The sequence below is a fragment of the Urocitellus parryii genome, chromosome 5 (assembly GCF_045843805.1).
Source record: "Urocitellus parryii isolate mUroPar1 chromosome 5, mUroPar1.hap1, whole genome shotgun sequence".
NCBI lineage: Eukaryota > Metazoa > Chordata > Mammalia > Rodentia > Sciuridae > Urocitellus > Urocitellus parryii.
Window position 1 is genome coordinate 169,774,342 of NC_135535.1, and position 25,993 is coordinate 169,800,334.

The following is a 25,993-nucleotide window of genomic DNA, read 5'->3' on the forward strand; positions in this document are numbered from 1 at the left end:
TTAACTTTATCTAGAGTAAATTTTATTGATCTTTTTTTTATAAGATTTGATTTCTTCATGTGTTACCACGATTTTAGTCTCATTTGATGAAACTCTTTTTTTTTGTTTCTTCTCTTTCCCTACTTGAATTCCTTCATACTCAGCCCACTTTGAATTGCGGTTGGCAGTTGTCTCTCAGATCCCCCGAGACATCAATGAGACCATATTTTCAAAAAGTGTTGACTCTGGGGAAAGCAGATCCTGTCCGAGAACCAGGAGAAGTTTGTGCTTGGCTCATTAATTCTTCATCCATGAAGTCTCTTATCCCTAGGTCTTTAGGTTACTCAGAGAAGTATTATTCAATTAAGTAGCCACTAGCCATTTATAGATATTTAAATTTAACCAATTCAATTTAAAAGTACATATTTTCATCATACTAGCCCCTTGTGTCCAAGCATTTGTCTTAATGGACAGCACTTTATCGTTGCAGGAAGTTTTGTTGGCTAGTGCTGCCCCAGAGCTTCCATTCCAGACATTTCCCCTTCCCTTCTGCAGTGTTTTAGGATGACATTATTTGGAAAACGTTAGCCATATACTCTGGTCTCCCAGTTTCAAGCAAAGATACTCAGTCTGTTCCTTTGTGCCATGGGTTCACTTTTATACTAGTTTTCCTGAGGATACCGAGTATAATCCTGGCTCCCAATATAAGCCCAAAGCTTATAAATCTATAGTGATGGAACTGCTTTGTTTTTCTGTTTTCGTCTCTGGTCTTTAAATCAGGAGGTGCTTTTATATTTTAATGATAATAAATAATTATTTGGAGTAGAGGGAATTCTGGGGCAAGAATTCTGTCATTTCCTGAGCTGGGATTGTCACTCAGTGTTAGAACGCTTGCCTAGCATGTGTGAGGCACTAGCTTGGATTCTCAGCACCACATATAAGTAAGTAAATAAATAAATGTACATCAACACTAAAAAAAGAAAGAAGTCTATGCATTTCAACTAATAAGTAAATAATGCATTTACTTTTATTGCAGACTTCTTATTCCATTATAATTTAGAACAATCTGTTATTTTTACACATACACATTTTATGGCCATTTTGGAGACTTCCAGTTTTTGCAATAATGCCGCAATTAACATTCCTGAACTTGTCTTCTGCCTAAGTGTGGAAGTTCCTTTGTGAGCATATGGCAAGAAAAGGAACTGCTGGGTTAGAGGGCACATGCACACTGGACATTGTTTTACATTGTTTTTCAAAATTGTTGCAACAATTTACACACCACTCCCCAAACTTTGCCAAGATTAAGAGTTGACTTTTGTACATAATAGGTATAAAATGCTATTTTATGTCAATTTGTATTGGTCATTAAATAATATTTTTGGTTTTATTTTTTTTCCTTCTTGGTTTTCTTATACTTGAGGAGTGAATTATTTAAGGTTTTTGGTGTTTATATGTTAATATCCTTCACTCATGCTTGTTTTTCCCTTATTGACTTTCATAAAACACTCATGAAAGTAGAAATTTGTGGTTATGTTTTATAATGATCTTACTACCTTTGATTTTTTTTTTAATCTTATTTCTGGGACTTAATTGTGCACAAGTGTTTGTTTTTGTATTAAAAATCCAATGTATTCATTTTTTAATTATGGTTGGTTTTTCTTTGTCTTACACAGTAAATTATTTTAGCCTACATTCATAGACATATTGCTTTCCTCTGTTTTCTTCTACACTCTTAAATTTTTGTTTTTCCCATTTATATATATATCTGAATTTATGTGTGCACGTGGGTGTGTTGTGGGCCCATGTTTTAATTCTTCCTCCCACATGAATGATGGGGTTCTATGATGCTTTGCATATGGATCTTCTCTCCCTCCGACTTCTGTGCTTCCTATGCATTAGACTAGTCCCATGTAGGTCCATTTCTCTTCCCACTGTTGTTTACCATTGGTCTGTTTATCACATGCCCCATTTTACGCTACCTTTAATACCAGTTCTTATTTTTTTTGGAAAGGTCTTCTTGGACCTCCACTATGTATGTCTTCAAACTTTCATTTGTTTACTAATGTACTACTTTCACACTTCAATGTTCTAACATTTTTAATCACGCAAATTCATGTGCATACAAACACAGGGAAATTAAATTTAATGTGTAGATAAATTTGAGAGAATTTTCATTTTATAATCCTCTTTTTACTCATGAAATTCATATACCTATTTATTCATTTATATAATATTATTAGTTGCTTTGTAGAATTATGATTTTGTCCAAAAATATCTTATGTGCAATTGGCTAGGTTTATTTCACTGTAGTTTGTAATTTGGGTTGCCATTTTGAATGACATTTATATTATTAAAACCTTTTTCTTTTCTCAATATTTACTCTTGGGACATAGAGAAGCAGGTATACTATGTAATTTTTTTCCCAAGGTTAAATAAGTTTATTATTTTAAGAGTCTGAGTTTTCATATAGATTATACTAACATTGAAATGTAACAAATTCATGTCTTTCATTATTTTGTGGGGTAAAACCACCAGGAAATTAATGCAATTTTTGAGTAAAGGTGTTTTTGATTTGTCTCTGACTTGAAAGAGAAATATTTTTACATTTTCCCATTATGCAGTGTGTTACATAGGACAGAGAATCTCAAACTTTAGGATGCATCAGAAACACAGAGAGGGCTTTTTAGCCAGTGCTGTTCCTTCCCATGCCTCCAAGTTTCTAAATCAACAAATCTGGGCTGGGTAAAATAATTTATATCCCAGAAGAAGTTCTCTGGAGATGCTATTGCTTCTGGCAAGAAAGATACTTGATGAAGAGAGCCTGGGTACTGAGAGTTGGAGACAGGTTGCTGAGTTAAACATGCTGCCTGGTGTGGCCAGGGCTCATGGAGAAGTTGCCATCTCAGCAGTGTCGAGGATAAGGGAGAGTGAGCCATGAAGATGCCTAGACTAAGCTTCCCAGGCAGGCAGGACATGAGCAGGATCCTGCTGTGTTTTAGAAACTTTAAGAAAGCTATGGTGATGGGAGTATTGTGGTCAAGGAGCAATCCTAAGAGGGAGGTTGGAGGAGTGACAGGAGGCCAGAAGGAGAGCTGTAGAAGACCTATATGAAGAATCCAAACTCTGTCCCAGTGCACTGGATGTGAAAAGATAGAGGATGGTATTTTGTGCTCATTGTTTTGTTTTGTTTTGATACAAGGGCTTGAAACCAGGGATACTCACTGAGCCACATTCCCACCCCATTATATTTCTCACTAAGTTGCTACAGCTGGCTTTGAACTTGTGATCCTCCTGTCTCAGCCTCCAGAGCTGCTGGGATTACAGGTGTGTGCTACTGCACCCAGTTGGGGGCTGGTGTTTTTAATGAAGGGTTATTAAAGCATTAAGGACCACTTTTGTACTTCCTTATGGGAAAGATTATATTTTGAGACAGTCTAATGTTAGACCTGATTCTCTACACGGTGCCAACAATATCTCTCAATTACTGAAATACATATGGGAATACTAAGGTTTGCTGTGCTAGAGATTTGTTTATAATTCTGCCTCTAATTCGTGCCTCTGAAAAACAGTAGTCATTTCCACTCTCATCATTTTTTTTTCCCCTGAAAACATGGATGGATGCTCCTCCAACAAAGTGAACTTTCCTTCTCACACCAAGATGCCTGTGGTGAGCAGCTGCAGCTGCAGCTCTCTTTCAGGGACAAAAAAAAAAGTCTTATGGAACTACTACACCATATGCTGCTTTGTCATTTTCCTAGGCATTTACTTATTCCTAAAGAGCCAAGAACAACTTTTTCTGCTTCTGATTTATATAAAATATTTATTTTATGTAAAGATGTGCCTTCCCTTTTTCGGTCTAACTCTGATTACCTTTGATTCTCCCTGGATATGGAATAGATTATGCCATAATTAAAAGATCAGATTTTCATAAAAGACAGAAGTTGCAAATCTTAAATAGGAATTGATATCTTTTGTTGATAATCTAACAGGAAAAGTATCATTGTATAGCAGAGACAAGAGGGTTTTCTTTTTCTTATTTATCGCTTTTATTCTGAAATCAGATATTTTGAAATTATGACAAAATGTATTTGATATTCAGTCTTTTTAAAATTTATTTTAATTATGTAGATATGATAGAAGAATGCATTTTGATTTATTATACACAATTGCAGCACAACTTTTTATTTCTCTGGTTGTACACTATATAGAATTGCACCATATGTGCAGTCATACATGTACCTTAGCTAATAATGTTCATTCATGTCATTCCACAGTCTTTCCTGTCCCCATACCCCCTCCCCTCTCCTTCCTCCTCTTTGTCCAATTAAACAAAGTTCCTCCACTTTTCCAATGCATGCCCCACCGCCTCCTCACCCCTCCCATTATGGATCAGCATCCACTTATCAGAGAGGACATTTGGCCTTTGATTTTTGGGATTGGCTTACTTCACTTAGCACGATATTCTCCAACTCCATTGATTTACCTGCAAATGCTGTGATTTTGTTCTCTTTTAGTGCTTAGTAATATTCCGTTTGTGTGTGTGTGTGTGTGTGTGTATATATATATATATATATATATATATACCAGTTTCTTTATCCATTCATCAACTGAAGGGCATCTAGATTATTTCTATAGTTTAGTTATTGTGATTTGAGCTGCTATAAACATTGATGTGACTGCATTTCTATAGTATGCTGATTTTAAGACCAAGGAGTGGGATAGCTGGGTCAAATGGTGCATTGTATATAATTCTTTTTATAAATGTTTACGTTTTAGTTGTAGTTGGACACAATACCTTTATTTCACTTATTTATTTTTATGTGGTGCTGAGGATTGAACCCAGGATCTCACATGAGCGAGCACTCTACAGCTGAGCCACAACCCCAGCCCCATTGTATATAAATCTTATTTAATTACTAACTCAAGTATAGTTGGATGAGTTTTTTCCCTACCAACCAATTCAGTAACTCGGAAATAAGCCATGACACAAAAATATGCCCACATACCTTGATTATTAAAAAATGTTTTAATATTAATAATATTAAATTATTAAAATGTGTTATTAAAATTACCTATGTTTTTTAGTATTTCTTGCTATATGTCATTAAAAATAAAAAATACAGTGATTTTGTTAAAAACACTGACCATTACTTTCTAAATAATTAAATAGTCAGGAGAAGCTTGTTTGGTGTTTCCTCTCACCATCATCACCAAAATTTCATTTCAGAATAGACTATTTTTTGAGTTGGGCTCATAAAAAAGAGGACCAATTTAGGAGTTTAGGCCTGGTATGAATCTCAAGACTGTTCTTTGGTATCTCTGAAAACTTGTCATCCATTCTTTTTGAGTGCTTCACTGACAGAAAATGCATGTCCTGCCATTGTGATCCAGTTGACCTTGTGATTTCTCCCTGTTACTCCATATACATATTGCATTTTTTTTTTGTATTGAGGATCTAACTCTGGGGTGCTTAACCACCAAGTCACATCCTAAGCCATTCTTAAGTTTCATTTTGAGTCAGGTTTGTGCTAGGTTGCTTAGGACCTCCCTAAGTTGCTGAGGCTGGCTTTGAATTTGTGATCCCCTGCCTCAGTCTCTCAAGTCAATAGGATTACAGGTGTGTGCCAATGATTTTTTGAGTCTTAGTTTCTTAAACTAATAAATGGTACTCAAAATAGAAATAGGGCAGAGATGTAAAAGAATATAAATAAAATGAAAACTAAGTACCATTGATACTGTACAAAAAAATCAGTCATGCTAGTTGTTATTAGAACTATCTTTTAAGAATTGCATCAAATCTTTTCCTTGAAGGAGACACAACATCCTTGGAAGTTTAAGATGTGAGCACTCTCTTAGCCAATTCAAGATGCTGTAGCAAGATTCATAGACTGGGTGACTTATCAACAACTGTATTTATTTCTCAAAAATTCTGGAGCCTCAAAAGTCTGAGATGAGGTTGCCAACACAGTTTGGTTTGTGTTGTTTCCTCCTCCATGTTGCAGACTGCTGATTTCTTGTCCTCACATGGCAGAAAAAGAGCAACTATCCCTGGCCACCTGTTATAGGGACATCCATATAATTTTGAGGGCTCTGCTCTCATCATCTAATTTATTCCTAGTGACCCCACTCTCACATACATCATGTTGAGAAAGAGTTTTATCATTTGAATTTAAGGAGATACAAATAGTCCAAAACATATACAATAAGTGAACTTGAGATTTTTTTGATACATGTGCAATTTTATAGAAATAATACAAGAACTTAACTGATAGGATAATTATATAGAGAACAATTGCAGGAAGATCTCAAGCTGAAGAGAATATTTTAGATTTAAGCATTCAGGTAAGTTTACAATGGAGGCAACGTTAATCATATATACAATATGTTATAGGTCTATATGTACACAGAGATATTTATATATATACATATATATATACACTTACGTGTGTATATATATAAGAATGTTATATATGTACATGTATATGTGTATATAACATTCATTATATAAACATATACATGTATATCTGTATATATACACACATGATATGTGTATATGTTTGCACAGATATATATGTATCCTTCTCTACAAAAGCAAGAAGGATATTATGACTCAGCATGAAGACATCTCTGAATGATTGGTTGCCCTGTAGAAGTCCTATAAGAAAGATATAGATACAGTGGATTCACAGTGTTCTGCTGATAAGAACTAAAATTGAAGTCAGCCAAAGTGACCCTTGATAAAATTAATGGTTTTTTGTCCAAACCAAAATGAAGACCTGATTCATTTCATGACAGGCACTTACGATTATTGAAGAAAGGTATTAGGAAAAAAATAACATCTTAGAGACTCGGCACTCTGTTATCTATACCAACTCTAATAACATCATGGAAAGCAAATTAAGGGAAAATCTGATTACTACTGATCACCAAGGTGTTTATATGTAATTTAAAGGATCCATAAAGAACAACTGGTGGACTGGTTTCAAAATAAATTATCATGGAACTGGAAATTTAAATGCTTTTATCACTAGAATATAGATGCTTTAAAGGATGTAATATTAAGACTAATATTTTATCACCATTTCAAATATTTCATATTTTCATAATTTGTTCAATACTTTATTACAATTTTTACTCAGGAAAATAGTTGCTGTTTAATCAGTGAAAAAAATTACTATGGAATCACATTTCTTAAAAATTATGACTAGTAATTTATTAGTTCTTTCATTGTTAATGTGGACTGGCCACAAAACTGAACCTTCTCCAGATTATTCAAAAGGAAAACAAATTTTAGAATTTTAATAATAAAAATAAAAGTATTATAACTTGAAAAATGCAGGGGTGTGCTTTCTATGCACCAAGAACAACAGCATGGTCATTCTTGTGATTCTGGTCATTTTTCCTGAGCTGTTCAGTGTCTTCTTTTTGCTCATAGCAAAAGTTAATACTGAAACTAAAGGTTCTAGTATGTAAGTAGACAGCTGTGAGCAAAAGGAAAGTAATTAAAAAGCTTTCCACTGTTCTGCAGTTAAAAGTTATGATCAAAAAGCCCTGGGCACAAATCATAGCATCCTATCTCAGGAACTTTGTGACTCAATCAAATTACCTAATCACTACACACCTCCATTTGTCATGTTTAAACCCACAACTAAAACCCTGCTGACCAACAATTCTGGGTGGAGTAAATGACAATTATGTAGGTGTCTAGTACAGAATCCAGGAAACTCTCGGCACTGATAAATGTGACTTCCTTTTCTACATCAAGTAATTTAGATTGCATCCAGGAGACCCAGTGTCTTTTTATTTACTTCTGTCAAATGATTTTTTTTAAAGTGCTCATTATAAAATGGACTAATTATGTTGTAGCCTTGGGAAGTTTTAGAGGAGGTCATTAAAGTAGTAATTGTAATTGTGTTGTGACTTTTTTTTAATACAATGCTGATAATAAATCCCCCAGAAACTTTTATATAGTGTAATATTTTTACTCAAAGCTAAGGAACAGATTGCAAAAAACAGAACTCTTCATCTTTAAGAGAGTTTTATGAACTTTAAGTAGTGATCAGGGTTCTCTAGTGCATCAGACCATGGAGATTAGCCCTGTTGGTAAAGGAGGAAATGAGTGCCCAGAGGAATTAATCACCCTACGGAAGTGCTGAACAGGGTGCAGTTACCATATAGGTGCAGTTACATGGCGCTGCACATGGGGTGAAGTGTATAGACTGGATGGACTAGTGCAGATTCCTTATGAAGCTATTGGAACCATTTCTATTCCTTTCTACAAGTTTAGTAAGATCTCTATTTAGATGATTAGGGAAAGCATCTTTGGTGCTGGTGTTATAAAAACATGCCTGGGTGATTTACAGTAGGACTGTGAGCCTGTGAGTTCCCCATCCACAGATTCAGACAAGTGTTGATAGAAAATATTTTGAAGAAAAAGTTTTCTCTTTACTGAATATGTCATTTTTTTCTTATTACCTAGGTTATATGGAGGTAATAGGTCTTGTTATATAAGGAATTTGAGCATTTATTGATTTTTATATTTATGGGGAGTCCTGGAACCAATTCTTGATTAATACTGAGGAAGAATTTATAGATGTATCTATAACTGTATAAATCTATAACTGTACATAGATCTATGGATCTTTTTGTATGACCAACCTGCTCATCAGCTACCTGCTTGCCCTTATGTCTGTTCCCTTGATCTTTATCAGATCTTAGACTCTCTTGATCAACACCTTCTCAGTGCAGATGGCCAGTAAGAAACCATAAATTTGAAGGCTTTCTCTCTCTGCTGTGTTTTCCTCTGTTTCTTGGTTCACTTCCTATAGAAATGAGGTATATCTAGAGTTTTAGCTCCTGTCTGAGAGGCCCACTGACTTTGCCTTAGTTTCTTTGACTTAGACATGTCCCTTCAGCCTAGGGATAAAGTGATTTCATACTGTTTACCAGTCCTCCTTACTTCACTTCCTGTTTAGCCTCTCACCCCTTCTTCTTGTGTGCCATCGATGGTTTTTGTAAGAATTCCTTACTTCAAAGAAGTTTCTGTTTTCAAATATGTCAACTGCAGCCTTCTCAGCATATTTAATTTTAAGTGAGCATATGAGTTAAGAGGTTAGAATACTTTAACATGTTGAGTCCAAATCCTTATTAAATATCATGGTATCTTTATTTTGGGCATTTCTATATTGATTAAATTATGCCATTAAATGTGAGTATATTGGGCTGTGGATGTGGCTCAAGCAGTAGCGCGCTCACCTGGCATGCGTGCAGCCCAGGTTCGATCCTCAGCACCACATACACACAAAGATGTTGTGTCCGCCAAAAACTAAAAAAAATAAATATTGAAAAAAACTATCTCTCTCTCTCTCTCTCTCTCTCTCTCTCTCTCTCTCTCTCCCCCCTTTCTCTCTCTCCTCCCTCTCTCTATAAAAAAATGTGAGTATATTATTATATTTTTAGTCTCATTTTTATCTTTCTGTATAATATGATAGGTCCTACCTTCCTTAACAGATGGTTAATAATAAAATGGAGAATTTAAAAGCATGCATAATGCTATCTGAGCAGTCAATAGCACCACAAGAGTGAATAATAAAATGTTGGTTGAACTTCGAAATCAAATTGAAGTTCTAATACATGATTTCCATGTGATCTTGGACACAGAAGTTAATTTCTCTGAACTTTGATTTCCTCATCCATAAAACAGTGGAAACAATATCTTTTTCATTGCTGGGTGTCACAGGTTTACTTTCTCTAATTTTTGTAAAGTGCTTAAAACTTGTATTTTGTGTAGTGTATGTTTTCAAGGGTGATTCTTCATCTGTTATTCTACAACATGTAGAAGTACTTTCTGATAGCATTTTCTGGTCAGTTTGTTCCTAAATAAAACACATGTAAAATATCAAATATGACCACCTACACTTGATTAACTGAATCAAGTGTGTGTGTGTGTGTTTGTGTGCCTGCATGTGTGTGTGCGCGCGCAGAAAATAATCACTGAGTATTGATTTCAAGTTGCTGTTCATCTTTGATGTTTTCATTTCATTTCACCAAACACTTGTTCAATACCCTTCCTCTGATTTTCACTTTGAGTTTACACTCTGTGGATATCTGCTACATTTTTGTTAACTTGTGTCAGATGCTTTCTGCTTTGTTTGAATTTAAGGTCAATAGTCACATCCCTCTCAGAAGGGAAAGACTATCTGTTCTCTTCTCTAGCTCACCTATTTCGGCCTGTGTTTTGTATGATTTTTCCAGTGCCCAAGGACATTCAGATTTAGAATACTGTATTTCACTATCCCATCTGGTCCAAGCTAGTCTCTTTGATATTGCTACTTCTTTCGACCTGGCATTGTTACCAGAAAATAAGAGTTGGGGGGTGAGGGTGTTACGAGAACTCTAGCCAGTTGAATTGTACTGAATGCTTTCCAAAAGAACATATGTTTTCATTGGAAAGATTCAGAAAAATCTGGTATCGTGGATGGCATATGAATTTAGGAATAAGTCTTTGCTTTTTAAGAGGAAGTGTGAAACAGCAGAAAGAACTCTAGATTTAGAAGCAGAACATGTGGGTCCTGGACCTTGTTCTATCCTAAGACCTTTATCTTAGGCATGTCCCTCCATCTGGTTTATAATTTTCTCTTCCACAACATGAGGTGGTTGGAACAGATACTCCCCATGATATCTTCTGTGTCCATGATTCTGTGTTGTTAGAAAAGGTTTAGATTAGGGGCAAATCTATGCCTGCATTTGGTTTAATTTGGATGCTCTATTTTTTGTGTGTTGAAGATATACTATTGCATTGGGGGATTTGCATAGAAAGAAAAATGAAGATGAACTTAACAAAGCCGGGCATGGTGGCACACACCTGTAATCCCAGTGGCTGGGGAGGTTGCGGCAGGAGGATCGCGAGTTCAAAGCTAGCCTCAGCAAAAAGTAAGGCCCTAAGTGACTCAGTGAGGCCCTCTCTCTAAATAAAATAAAAAATAGGGCTGAGGATGTGGATCAGTGGTCAAGTACCCCTGAGTTCAAGTCTTGGTACTCCCTGCTTCTCTCCCCCCAAAAAAGGAAAACTCAACCAAGCAAAGAACTTGTATCATGTTTTAATAGCAAATTATGTGATGTAACTTATGTGATGTCACCATTAAGTGAATGTTTTTTAAATTTCAAAAAAGCAAGAATGTAGGAGTGCTTTTAAGAAAAGCCACCATCCATGGATCTATTCCTTCTCCAACTTTCTCATCCCTATTCCCTGATTGAGACCCTCTCTCCAACCACACACAGGCAAGTTTACTAAACCCTGTTCATTTGTAATTTTCCCATTTGTTGATTTCATATGATATGGAGCATTGACATTATCAATAAGTCCCTTACCTTGCTTCCTATCCATTCTGCCTCATCAATACCTGTTTCATCATTATTTTCAGTTTCCCAAGATGGTCTTCATGACACATTTGAATAGAGTCATATAGTTAAGAAATGGGGAATTTTGTGTAAAACTGTGGATGCTGTAGTCACATTATTCCCTTGTTTCTTCCTAAAACATTTTCAAACTTAAAGTAATGCTTATGTTTGACTGAGCATCCATTTAAACCTACAAGTTTGTGCTTTTTTCTTTTCTTTTTTTTTTTTTAAGGTCAGACCTCACTTTCATTTCTTAGCCTGAGTTGCAGAAGGCTTTTAATATGAAATCACTTTCCATTCAATCCAGGGCTTCCTTCTTGCTGATGAATGTCATGCATAATGAAAGATTATATCCATTTATCCTCAGCAGTAAATCATTTATCACATGAGGGAGATATATTATTGTGAATTCTGATCAAAGCTGCCCACTGCCTTTAACCAGCAGAAACGCTACACCCTGTTCGTTGATTGTACAATATCCTGGGAGAAACAGGGAAAATTATACTGTTGGATGAGGGTTCAGTAACTCTGCGGGCTTCTAAAATGGCTTTTAAAAACTCATATTTCTGGTAGAACCCCCTATGATCCAGATGTATGAACTGTAAAAGTTTGTGATTCTTTTGCCTTATTCACTTAATTAAATCAGAAAATTGTGGGACTTTTTGCAGCTTGCTCTGTGATGTCTGCAAACCGATCTGTGAATGACACTATGTGGATACTTTGCCCCTTTTCTTAGAGAGACAATAATTATTACGACTTCTTTCTGAAGCATGCTGCCAGTGGTTTTATCAGTTCGTTTACTAATGAGCTCCTTCTCTCCTTTATAATGCCAATCATAGGGATGATTTTTAAATGGGAATTATCTCCCAGATTTATTTTCTTTTCACTCTTCCTTATCAAGCTGTGTACTGTTTTGCTTCAGGGAATCACTCACAATTGAGGCAGAGAACAAGGCTGACCTCTTTGATCTCTTGTGGATAGCATACTCTCTCAACCTCTCCTGCCTGGAACAGTGAATTCCAGACAGGACATTGCAGCCCCCCCCCCCATGAGTCTCTTCTTACCTTTGATCATTGGTTTTAGGTTATCCTTACCCTGTGTTCCACATCTGTGTTTGCTGCTTTTCAAAGTCAATAGCTTGTGAGTGCCTCAGTATTAAAATTATCTGGAGCAAAGTCAGATGCAGAATGAAGCAGGAAGAATGGGCTCTTTTTTCCTGCTATCTCACTTGGGCTGTTGGCCAGCAAGCTCTTACAGTTTATTCAGATTTTATGCAAAGTAGTAAATGGTGATCCACACAATCAAACCAGAAACGTGCACTCAACACTGTCAAATAGTGTTATTTCTTTCAGTCATCTTGAGCCTGTCAGTGCTTGGCCATTGAAGAAGTAGGCATTGAAATTTATATTCAACCTTTTGAGACTGTGTGAGCTCATCAAATGTCTTTCTTCCTTTATAGAAGTTAGTATAATATGTGCCCAAGTTCTTATATTTAAAATGAGAGATTATGAAATTGATCAGAATGGGATATGGTTATTGCAAAATTACTACCTATTAAATTTTACGTAGGTGTTCCTGAAGGGAGTTCTTACTTCCTTGATGGTTTGTATTCTTTTAGTCCCATACAGATAAGAGTGCCAGATTGAGCAAATAAATACAGGACATTCAGGACACTGAATTCTATTTGAAGTTCAGATAAACACTGCCAACATTTTAATGTAAGTATAGCCCACATATCATAATATTGACACACATCAGAAATATTTATCTGAAGTTCAGTTTTAATGGGTGTCCTGTATTTTATCTGGCATCAATACACATAGGAGAATTCTGTCCACTGTGGCCCTCACAGCAGGTGAACAGTTAACCAAATGCAGGCTATAAGTTGGCTTGAGAAAATGAAAGTTCAAAGAAATATTAAGAAATAAAGACAAAAGACACAAAAATGGAGCAGCAGCCAGACCCAGTGGGTGATCCAACTGTGGTGGAGACTGGATCTAACCAACGGAACGAAAACCTGCAAGTTTTTTTATATAGGTATGATCATTAAAGGGTTTCAGTGTGAAAAACTTTTTGAGGTAAACTGCCCTTCACTTTTACCTCCTGGCAACTGGGATTTGATACCAAGGCTTTTGAACTGGTGAATTTCATGACAAGCACGTAACTTTCCTATCAACAGGAGTCATGTTTCAGATGGGTGTTCCCCTGGCACCCTAGCACCACAGGGTTCCCCAAAGCAGGTCTCACTGTCCAGGTTTTACATAGTTCAAAGCAGTGATTTATTAACTGCTCAAGACAGAATCCACTTCCTGGTCTTTGTTACTCTGTTAATATCAGTCTCCCACTTGGTAACTGCTATGGACAGAGGAGTTATGGATTGTGTTTATAGTCCATGATATAGGAATTGTCACATTCTCCATTAAGACTGTATTTGAAAATAGGGCCTGAAGGACGCAATAAAGGTTAAAGGAGTTTTTAAGGGTGGGGCCTTGATCCTTCAGGAATATAACTATGTAAGAGGAAGGCAGGGAAGATATCTCCACCCCGTGGATAGCAGATTTTGGCAACCTAGAGATGGTAAGACCACACCAGACAAAGCCCATGAGACTATCTTGATCTTGGACTTCAATTGTCGAGAAATATAAGAAAATAAATGGCTGTTATTTAAGCCACCATCTATGACATTTTGTTAGAGCATGAGGAACTAATACAGTAACTTTGGGATGCCCTATTGTGGCTTGCATTTATTTCTCTTGCTGAGCTGGGAGCCAATGAGTGTGGTCATTACCTTTGTGGATTGCATTAATTAGGCTTATATTTCTGAGCAAGTGGAGACAAGTGAGAGTCTGACAGTGGCTGAACCTAAGCAACAAAGTCTGCAATTGGCCAGTCTCTCAGTCTTAGTAACATTTGAATTCAAACAATGAAAAAGAATTATAGGAGGTGGATCTGACAATGAATCCTGGTGTATTATTGGCTGAGAAATATCAAAGGCACTCATAAGAACTTTTAATTAACTAGAAAAACAGAGAGGAGAGCCCAACTCTCCTCAGACTTTGCTGTTAGCACCTAAATTATCTACCACAATTGTCTGATTATTAAAAGTATTTACAAGAAATAAAGGTGGTGAGGGTGTGTTTGTATATGCATTCACAGGTGCACAAAGCACACCTTAAATCAAGATCAAGTCACTCCATTGGGAGCTGAGCATCTGAGCTCTTTGAGAGATTGTCCATAGGCCTCCATCACCCATCTAGGTGACAGAACTGGAGTTTATCCTAAATCCAGAGGACAAGCTTTACTTGTGTCATAATAGATCTTGTTTATACTGGGAAATTAGTATTAAGGAATTTTCTCAAATTGACGTGAAATAAAGTTCTATCCAGTGTCATTGTTACTTCCTAAGACTTTTGTTCTTCATTAATTCAATTATTATTTCATGATCTTTGATATTCCCATTATGAAGACTTCCCTCCAAGGGGCCACCCTGTTTTACTTATCATCTTAGACCAATAATAGATTATTTTTATTTCAGATGTGGTAAAATCAAACTATATAGGATGGGTTAGTCAGCCCACATTACTGTTCTAAATAATATCAATCTGCATCCTAAATTGTGTAGTACCTTCATTCCATGTTATGTACTTTTATTTTGTGAATGAAGTGGTGAGGTTGAAATATAGCTTCTGGGCAAGTAGGGGCAAAAATTGTTGAAGGTGAAAAGGTTGATTCAGACAGGTTAAGAACTCCCGAGGCACTGATTCTCCAAGAATGAAAGTGCCATAAAGTGTGGAGTCAAATAACTGTGTATGAATGGGCTGCTGGCTCCTGGTACTGAAGTTGACCAGTAGAGTGTGCAGGAAGCCAAGGGACACAGGCCCTGATCCTCTATGCATGGTTGAGACAACCTTATGGCTGAGTAAACACACATTTGTTATTGTGTTTGTTTAACTTCTCAATCTTGGCATTGTTCTCCTTTCTTCATGGCTCAGATAAAAGATGAATGCAGCATACCTCCTGGATTTGAGCAGATGATTTCAAATTCACACCTCAGATCATAGCAGTATAACGATAATTGGCTTCCCTCTATTTTGAATCCAAACTTTGCTAAAGGGATGAGTTTTTAAACACATTCATTTTCTTAAGATTTCAGACAGAACTCTGTTAGCAAGAAATCTCAGAGTGACATTATGAGTCCCAGTTGCATCAACCTGGCATTTGTGATATACTTGAAAGCTATTGATAACTCATTGGAAAACCTCCATCTAGAAGGCAACTGCTACTCTGCACTTTTCAATAATCCAATCCCAGATTCTTCCTTTTATGGTTGAAAGGATTGTGGAAAGGCTTATCCAGTCTGTAGGTAATTTTAATATCAATTGGTTAGCTTAAAGATTTTTCTGTCTCAATTAGTCCTCCTTTTTAAATAATACCACTTAATTAAACTCTCAATTCAGTAAAAAAAAAAAAAAAAAAAAAGCCTACACTTTAATCGGTGTCACAATATTCTCCATAGTCAAATCTAGATTTCAGATTCAGTGATGACTGGGCAGAGAGGGAATTTCTTACAACATCATTCATATCTTTGAGCCAAAAAATCTAGGCTGCAGATCTTTAGCTAGAAAAGTTTCTTATCTACCCAACACACATTTTGCATCCACAAAGGCCTGGTTTGAAATTCTAGTTCCTGTACTTCCCATCTTCTTAATGCTGGGCAGTTCACTTGGCCTTGATGTGAATCCATGCATTGTTTTTGGTTTTGGTTACTTGGTCTTGGCTTTTTGTTTTTAAATTAAGAATAACCTATGCCGAAGTCTTGGCTGGGCACAAGATCACGAGCCACCACACACCTTGTAGATTCAAACAGCAATTCTTTATTCCCGAACTCACACGGGCCCTGTACAAACACATTCTGGGCAAATCGGAGTTCTGCCACCCAATTCACGTCCCAAATGCTTTCTGAATTCCACGAGAACTCAACGGGAACTCAGGCAGCAGGAACGCCCTATTCCCAGCAGGAATAACCTTCAACCTCAAACTGCCCTAAAACCCAGATTGTCTTAAACCTGGAACGCTTTAAACCCAAATTATCCTAAACCGGGATACTTCCTAAAACCTGCAGGATACACCCTAAACCTGGATCCACCCTGGTCCTTGAGCAGGGTCACCTTTCTCAAAGACACATGCAATGTCACAGCAAATTTCCAAGGCAAGTCCATTTAACATGGGGTACGCTGGCAAGGAAATTTCGATGCGTCATTCCTACTTGGCAATGGCCCTCAGCAAACCTATCATCAAGAAATGTCATTAACCTCTGACCTACATTCTCCCAACCCAGCATCCAAATCTCCACCTCCATTCCAGCTTTTGGTAACCATGATTCTACTTTTCCTATGAGTTGAAAGATTTCTTTTAGATTCCACATGCAGGCAAGATCATGTACTGTTTCTTTTTGTACCCAACTTGCTTCACTTAATACAATGTACTCCTGGTTCACATATGTTATTGCAAATGAAAGATTTCATTCTTTTTTTGTGGTAGATAATATTAAATTGTGTACATAACCCATGTTTTCTTTATTCATTCATCACTGATAGATATCTACATTGATTCAATATCTTGGCTAATAGCAAAGATATTGAATGAGAAATGAGCAGAGAAATACAGATGTCTTTGACATATTGGTTGCATATTATTTTAATATTTATCCAAAGTATGTAGTGGAATAGCTTTATTATATGGTAGTTTCATTTTCAGTTTGTTGAGAAACCTCCATAATGTCTTCTGTAATTGCTATACTAATTTACATTCCCACCAATAATGTACAGAAAGAATAAACATATTGAATAATATTATAAGTATAGTTTATAACAATCCATTGTATACTTACAAATTGATAAGAGAATGAATTTTAAATGTTTTTATTACAGAAAAATGTATACTTACAGTAAATATATGATGTATGTACATGCTAATTAGCTTGATTATCTGTTCCACAGTGTATACATAGTTCAAAACACCATGTTGAAAATTGTAACTATATACATAGGTGTATATGTATATATAATTTGTATTCATCAATTAGAGAAAGAGTGCATTATCATTCTTTAGTAACAATTCTCCTTGAGAATTTTCTATACATTGTTGATGAATACTTTTTTAATCAATATAAAGTTCAAGAAGTTTTTCTATAAGTCAGTGACCAGAATCTATAACCTCGTAGCTTAACATTTCAAAATCGGATAATAATTTACAAATCTAGTCTTTAATTTTAAAAAATAAATTGTGATTTCACCTCATGATATTTGGACTGTACTTTTCAGTACTTTGTTGTGAAAAAGATGGCATGTATGACAATGTATATACCTGGAGGATTCCCATAGAGTATCAGAAGGTATCATAGGTGAATCAAGGGATTTAATTTCATTCCTGTTGAGTTTGCTCATGAGTTAAATACTTGCTGGGTGATCTTGAAGGGAGATAACTTATTCAGTTTCTGTATCCTTATTTAAAAAATGAGGATGATTCAAATTTAAAGGATATTGAAAACTAACATTTATTGAATACTTACAATGAACTACAAGTATTTTATTATTCCTAATTATTCTAAAATATAGCTATTCTTATGATCCCTATTTTACACATGAAGAAAAGAAGTTATAGATACACTAAGCAATCAGTAGACAGTAAATCTGAAATTTAAAATTAGGCAGTGCTGCAAACCACAGTGCCTCTAAAATGTTATGTTTCATTGTCTGATGGTTTTTTACATTTTCTTCAACCAAGTATTGACACTGAGGCCAGGCAGGATTTGCAGAACAGGGAAGAATACCTGGATGGGCTTTTCCTTTCTCAAATCAACACTTAATACACCCCTTAAAATTGCCATGTTTATACATTAGTTACTAAGTACTGTTTCCTGTAACATTCAAAAGGAAAGGCCACTTTTTCCTCAGGATAAAGTTTCTCTAGTTAGGAAGCTAACTATACAGTTTATCTGCCATCATTTCCCTCAGGACACTAATTGATATCTGCTATTTTAAATTTTATGTCTAAAATCAAGGTCAAAGAAGAAAGCATGTACACTTCATGGAGAATTTTTTTTGCCAAGACCAGGTATGACACAGGAATTGAAACAAGCATTTGAACAGATTTGTATCCTTCATATATTTCCTCCTTCCTCTTATCATATGTATTTTATTTGGGTTGAAACTACCAAAGTATTCAATAATTTACCTAAAGTACATCCATACAAACACTAGGTAATCCTCTTAGTTATTGGCAAGTGGTGATAACACCTTGCACTCATGAGTAAATGACCAGGAAACTAATAGATGAGGAGCAAGAGAATAATACCGTTTATTCAGTGAAACAGGTTTTATGTACTTCTATTTTGTTTTCCTACCAGGAGAAATTGAAGAATAATCTGAAGTATGGGGAGCTTGTTAATAATGATTGAGAGACCTTTGATTTTCACTCATAGTCTTAATATGATTAGCCCTAACTGATTCACGAAATGGACTTCAAAAAATAAACTGGCATATGAGAATTAGAAGAGAAGAGCAGGGAATGGTGGGAAGTCAGCAGCATGGGCTGCCTGCCATGGTCAAATCACTTTCATATAGACAATGAATGGAGATTTCCGGGGAAACATGAGCATGTGGCCTGATCATTTTTAAGTCTCTCCCTTGAGGTCTTCCTCATGAGGCCAGGTGATATGTTGCCGCTTCTGCTTTACCACAGCAGATAAATCGAGAATTGAATTCCAGCCAAGGATGATGCATTTTGTATTTTCTCATCTTGGACACTATTATTCTCCTCTACTCTTTTGCTCAGGATTGCCTTTTAAAAGTTTTCACTGAAGCCAACTACTCTGCTTTTCCTTGGGGACATTATAGAAGAGGAAAAATAATCGAATGGGATGCTTTTTATTTCAGACACAGCTGGACAAGTGAGGGCAAAGTGGGAATGATGTAAGGAGTCAAAAACTGATGTCTGCATTTGAAACTACATGTTGGCCCTGTTCCTTCAGAAAGGAGAGCCCTCCCTGTCTGCAACTTGATCCCAGGGTTCATCAAGAGAAGAACTTTTTTCTGTTGCTTACACTGGCTTTGAGAGTCTCCAGCCCTCTCTCCACACCCTCTCTTTCATTGCTAGAGACCAATCTTTTATTTTGTGGTAACCCTCTCATAGTTGCCCTACAACCTCTCACTGGTCCTACTCTGCTTATGGATATTGTAGCCTCAATGATTCCCTCCCTCCCTGTTGCCTTTTAAATTTGGAAATGTAAAAACACAGCATTTTTAAGAATTTACTGGTTTGCAAAGGAATAACGCCTTCACCTGAGAGAAAACACAGAGGATCTGTACCTAATTCTTTGCAGAGAAAAATGCCTCAGTTCTCAATTGCTTGTGGTTATTTCACCATTGATAATAGTTCTCCTAACTTTTTTTTTTAATGCCATACAAGGGATTGAACCCAAGGCCTTTCATGTTAGGCAAGCAAGCACTCTACCACCATGCTACATCCTGAGCCCTCTCTTTGTTTGTCAATCCTGGCTGTTTCTTGTCTTAAGCATTTCCCTTTTCCTTGTAGTTGTAGAATCAAAACTTACTTGTAAAACAAATGAACTACATCGTAACTTTTAATATGGTTGCTGTGATTCAAGGATTCTGCAGAGGGGTGGAAAGAAACCCAGAAAACAGTAGATGGATTCAGTAGAGTTTTAAAAGCAAGACCCAGTAGAGAAATAATAGAATATTAGCCTAGATCAGGCCAGACATGTACTTAGAAGAACACAAGCATTTACCAGTAATGATTGCATGTGTATTTATTTTTATTAATTCTGTCATGCTTTAGATCTTTCTAGGACATAAATTCCTCTTAATTTACACTTGTGTCTTTCAAAGGGGGAAAATAGCAAAAACACTCTCACCACCACCCAAACTAACAAAAATAAAATAAGTAATGCGGTGATATATCTCAAAAGATGTGCTTATCACACTGCAGGAAGGTCTGCCAAATGCAATTATTCAATGGACATACATTTGAAGACTTTTTTTTTTGCATCTTCTCTTTAGTACTGTCATAAATTCAATCTCCTTCATTGGCCTTGCCTGCTACCAACATTCTATCTTCACATTTGGATGAGTCTGAACTTATCAAGGTGATATATGGTGTGGTTTTTAAATGGGAATTTTAACATGTTATTCTTCAAACCTGGTACCAATTAACAGTGACTCCTCTGCCTCCTTCATAAAGGAGCAGGGTTTGCTGCATATCTGGCCACACAGCTCCTGGTGGGCTTCTTAGCCTGCACAAGGCTGTGGCAATATCCTCATGCTTTATTATCTGCAGCCCACAGGTACAAAGACAGCAGGAGTATACTTGCTGTGTGATTTTCCTGATACCCCCATAAGCCCTGAACACTTGGGTTGGCCTCATACACTTTAAACCACTCTAAGACTGGAAAAATTTCAAACATATTTCCTTATTTTATTTCCCATGCACAAATGGAATAATGCATCCTAAGCAAAGAAACTTTAAAAAGCAAACCAAACCAAACGCAGTACCTCTTCTTAAAAGCTACCATTCCCCAAGGGGTACCATTTCATATTAAATAAAGACACAAAGATTAAGGGTCCTTAAAATCTCCCACGTGTGTTGAAAATAAAATCTCCAGAAAATGAGTGCACACAATAATGCATACCCAGGACATAACTCACCATCATGAGAAAATGAAAAAGTTCTGTGTTACAGATAATTCTCAATAATATGCTGTACCAATATCAGGGCAGCTTCCAGAGAATAGAATTTTATTTTTTTTCATCTCAAATGTGTTTTAGTCCTAAGTATTCTCTAACTTTCTACCATTATAAAACCAGAATCATGTTTCCTGTTTTCAAGTACAATAAATACATATTTAAGAAACATCTGTATAAACAATCATTTTTGATAGCATATGAGGATTCTGAGATATCCATATGTCAGAGGTCTTTGTTCTTAGGCTATGAGGAAAATTGCCAAATACACTTCAGAGTGCCAGGCTTAAAAAGATGTTGTGGAGAGCCTGCCTGATTATCTGAATTCCAATTTGGCTCACAATGAAAGGTAGAGATATTGCCTAGGTGCCTTTCAATATTGCTGCTCTAGTTGCAGTAAACCTCGCCTAATAGTTTATTACACTGAGAAAACAAAGCATATTCTAAGGAAAGAATCCATGGCCCTCATCTCTAATACACTGGTCTCTCTGAATTTTTTCTTTCTTTTTTTTTTTTATCAATTTCATAGATTTCTAACAACCACAGGATAGTTTTTTTAAATCTGATTTTTATGCCAGCGGCACAATTTCCTCCTCTGTAAGTAGGACAGATTCATCCCACAAGCTACAATGGATGCTTCCCTGCTTAACTCAAGCATGACAGATTAAGCTTCAAACAGACCAGTAAATGCCACCTTCCCACTTAAGGAGACTGTTCAGAGGAGGCATTGGGGCCTGCACTGCATTTGTTCCTTAACTGCCAGCTGATGTGCTGTTGCTGTCTAAGGCGGCCAAGCAGCCCTGAATGAGCAAGCTGTGGCCTGAGGTGTCATACCTTATTGTGAGTGCTTCCAGGCAAATTCTTGGCATTTAAATTGTGCCCACCTCAGGAGGGTTGCCTTGTATAATGCCTGGCATAAAGCTGCCACTTTGCAATGTTTATTTAATATCAAAGAGAATGGGAGAGAAAAACCTGAGCTTATAGATGACTCTCAGACTTTGCCAGATGAAATGCTGATATTTTCTGACAAAGAGGTTTAGGTGACACTGATGGGAAGAATAGCTAAGAAATAAATTAAAAACGGTAAAATTAGCAAATGAAAAAACTAATAAAACACTAGGAAATGGAAAATGTAATAGCCAAAATGGCTGATGTGTGACATAAGAAAATGCTTTTTTATAAGGAAAATTGCAATTGCAATATGTTTTTGAAGGCATGTTGGAGACAAGTGTGTTACATTTTAAAAAAAAAAGGGTATCCCTAACCTCCAGAATTATAATATGGAGAAACCATTATGTGCATCAATGAGAAGAGCATCTTAAAATCCTATTCAATTTGTCCCTTAGTATTGCATATATAACTATAAAAGAAACCTGAATTTTCTTTAACTTTTTGCACAAAAATAAAATCTAGAACATTCCTGTTGGTGTCAGAAACAAACTGAATCAGATAATGCAAAAGCATGAATATACTGTTCTCACCATTATGTACTTCATGGCTATTTTACTTATTTACAAGCTCATGCATATATTTATAATTTATCCTTTTTCCTCAGGTGCAAAGAAGGCTACCAAGGAGTCCGTTGTGATCAATTTCTGCCGAAAACTGACTCCATCTTATCGGATCCAAGTAGGTCAAGCATTTTTCTTCTCTCTAATGTAATATATAGCTAGCCCTTCCTTGAAGCAATGGTTGTTAACTCTGCTAAAGGTTGTATTTCACCCTGTGTCTCTGAAAGCTGCCAAGGACAGAGGATGGTAACAAATGTCAATATTCAAAGCATGCTTCCAGCTTACTTGGCCAAGGTCTTCCCTAGTGGGGCTTTTCCTCTGGATTTGACACCTCCTCTAATCTCAGATGGGCACTAACTCCCAGCAGACCCTGCTGCCTTAGCTCTTGCTCCAAATCACCCAGTACCAAAGTTAGGAATATAGAATAATGAACACAGTTGTTCACCCAAAAGATGTCCCTTACTGAATTAAGAAATGGTGCATCAAAAAATGTATAAGTTTCAAACAAACTTTTAAAATACTGTTCTGAGCAATATCTATTTGCATATAAGTAGTTTCTTTGCCAACAATGAGTTACATTTTCCTTCATTCACAAAAGAAGACAATTTGCCATTAAGAAATATTATTAATCATTAGTTTCTGTTTCTGTATGGATTTAGAAATAGCTTCCTATATTAAAATGCCCAGTTCTGGTTAAATGTCAAATCTTTATTTTATCTATAAGTAGTTTTCTACTCTTTCAATGGCTGCTACAATTGAATCACTACTAAAGAAAGGGGATTTTTATTGAACAACAATTTAGTTCAGTGAGGATAATGAGAGACATTTCCAAATCCTAGAGGCAATGTTATGTTTTTCGGAATATTGAACATGTATAACACGGATTTTCGAAAAATATTTTGTATTGACTATAGACAGAGGTTGTCCTGCTGGTTTGAATGGATTTTGTGGCATAACGAACATGTCTAGCTATCTTTCAACATCTTTTCAAAATGTATTTTCATCCTCCGCTCCTAATTTCCAGCTACATGTTCTGAGATGAATGCAAATTTCCTAAAATACGAGAAGTTTTTGTTTACTTTGATTTAAATGAGTTTTATTCTGACAAGGTAGCCTGTGATGCAGTAATTAGCACTCTTATTTGCAAATTTAACTCTCCTTGAGAAAGTGAAGGTTGTTGAAAAGCCAGCTACCAGCACAGCCATGGATACCTATGTTCTCTGAAATGTAGGGCAGTGTTCTCTAGGAATTATCGAAATACCATGGTCTTATGGGACTATGTTGCCTTTTTTATTTATCATGTAATTGTGGTTACTTATTAAGGTAGTTTCTGAAAAGCTATTCTTGGTTTGTGGTTATAGACATATTCAGAATATTAGAACAGCATGCAAAAATGGGCGTGGCAATTCTTCCTTTGTTTTTTTTTCTTTTTTTAGAAAGAAAATTCCCTAATATATCTAGTTTCCTATTGTTTTTCATTCTCATAGCTTCCTTTCCCTTTTCTCTTTTCCATCTTTTCCTTCCTTCACTATTTTCTTTCCTTCCTCCTACCCTCCCTCCTCCTTTCTGCCTCCTTTTTCTTTCTTTTGCATGTAACTGAGAAATGTCTATAGAGTATAGAATACTTGGCTTTGCATATGATACAAAGTAGGTAAAATAACTTCCTTAAATTTTGAATCAAATTTTGCTGTCCAATTAGATATCATAATCCATCATAGCAAAAAAGCAAAGGTGAAACCTTCTACTAATGACTGTGTACTCCTCAGAGAAGGATGATCCTCCTGTCACAGTGACTATTTTTACATGCATATCATTTATTTATTTATTTATTTAGTTCTGTGATACTTCTAATGGTGAAAACATGGGATATTGTAAATAGCAATAACCAAAAACTTTAAGTAAAATATAATATCACATATATTGCCTGCTGTATTAATTTGACATTAAAATGACAGCTATATGAAATATTTCTATTAACTGAAACCACAAAATAGAAAATAATCTTTATAAAATCAAAAAAGGAAGATCCTATTTTCAAAGGTAAAACAGAAATATGCTGAAATGCTCCAAGGGGACTTTTAGTATTTGGGTTACGGAATTATATAGTTATTTTTCTTTTACTCCTGTTTTCTGAAAAAAGGCGTATGATGATATGAGGCAAAATGCCAGGATTTCTTGAAATAGAAAAGCAAATAAGCATTAAGAATCCATGGATGAGTCCAGGAGACACAGTTTAAATGAGAAAAAAAATTATATCTTCCATTCATGCATGTATACATTGATTTATTTTTTTAAATCATTAATTTATTTTATCAATGTTTTCTGAGCAGCTACTAATCAATAAGAGTCTGTTAATTCAAAATTATGCAAATATGACTTAGTCTCTGAGTTCCCCACAGACTAGTGACCCAAATACACAGGTATGAATCTGGTATAACATTCACCCCAATGTGACCTTGGCAGATTTATTCAGCTCCCAAGCATCAGGCAGTGGCAATAATGGTACCTCTAAACATCTGTCCCAGAGATTGACAGGGTCAATTCCAGATGAATCTTAACCCACCCATAATTACTTTGTGTGTTTAAATGTCCTGGGTACCAGATACTGTGCCAAAGGCTTTTACCTGGATTATTTCAGTAAATCTTCCGAGTCACAGGCCAGCAGGGCATATAGTACAAATTGCCCACATTTTGTAGATGAGGAAATTAAACCTCAGAGATGCTAAATAAACTTGCTTAAGGTCACACAACTAGTTAATAAAATACTGGAGTCTTACTTCTCTTCCAAATGACTCCAGGGCGGCCTGCGCTCCCAACTGCAGTGTTCTTTCCTCCTCTCCCAGAACCCTCTCCCCTCCAGTTATTTTCAACAGGACATTTATCACTCTAAATTTCATTGACTGAAACTCAATGACCTGCAGCAAACATCATTCTAAGGAACAATATTTGCACAATTTTCATATCTTAATGCAGCAACTTGAGCTTCCATAGAGATTTAAATCCCTAATGAAATTTTCTTGTCAAAATTCTTGCTGAAGGATTGTTTAATTTGCTGCTCATGATATATTGGGAATGACTTTATGCTCAGGAAATATGCTTCCCTCTAATACTTCCATTTTTTCTCCTCTGTTCCCTTTCTTCCCTCCATCTCTTCTTCCTTTTTCTCCTCTCTCAGTATTTGCCCAATGCCTGCTTCAAGTTATTGAAATCCCATTTACAAGGGTTTAGATGCTTATGTTCTTCTTTCTCCCTCAGACACTGCACAGTGGGTCATAAACAAGCACCTTGATGATAAATCTTTAAAATATAATATTACATATATTACAAGATAATATAATA

The 25,993-nt window shown here is 36.0% G+C and overlaps 1 protein-coding gene across 7 annotated transcripts in view; it reads left to right on the top strand.

The window, feature by feature from the left end:
- The window catches only part of Nrg3 (neuregulin 3), a 1,010,915-nt gene that overhangs the window by 753,582 nt on the left and 231,340 nt on the right, over positions 1–25,993 (top strand). For all 7 annotated transcript variants that reach the window (XM_077799160.1, XM_077799157.1, XM_077799161.1 and 4 more), the window contains exon 3: positions 22,699–22,772. In XM_077799160.1, coding sequence (XP_077655286.1) covers positions 22,699–22,772 — 74 coding nt within the window. The remainder of the gene's footprint in view (positions 1–22,698; positions 22,773–25,993) is intronic.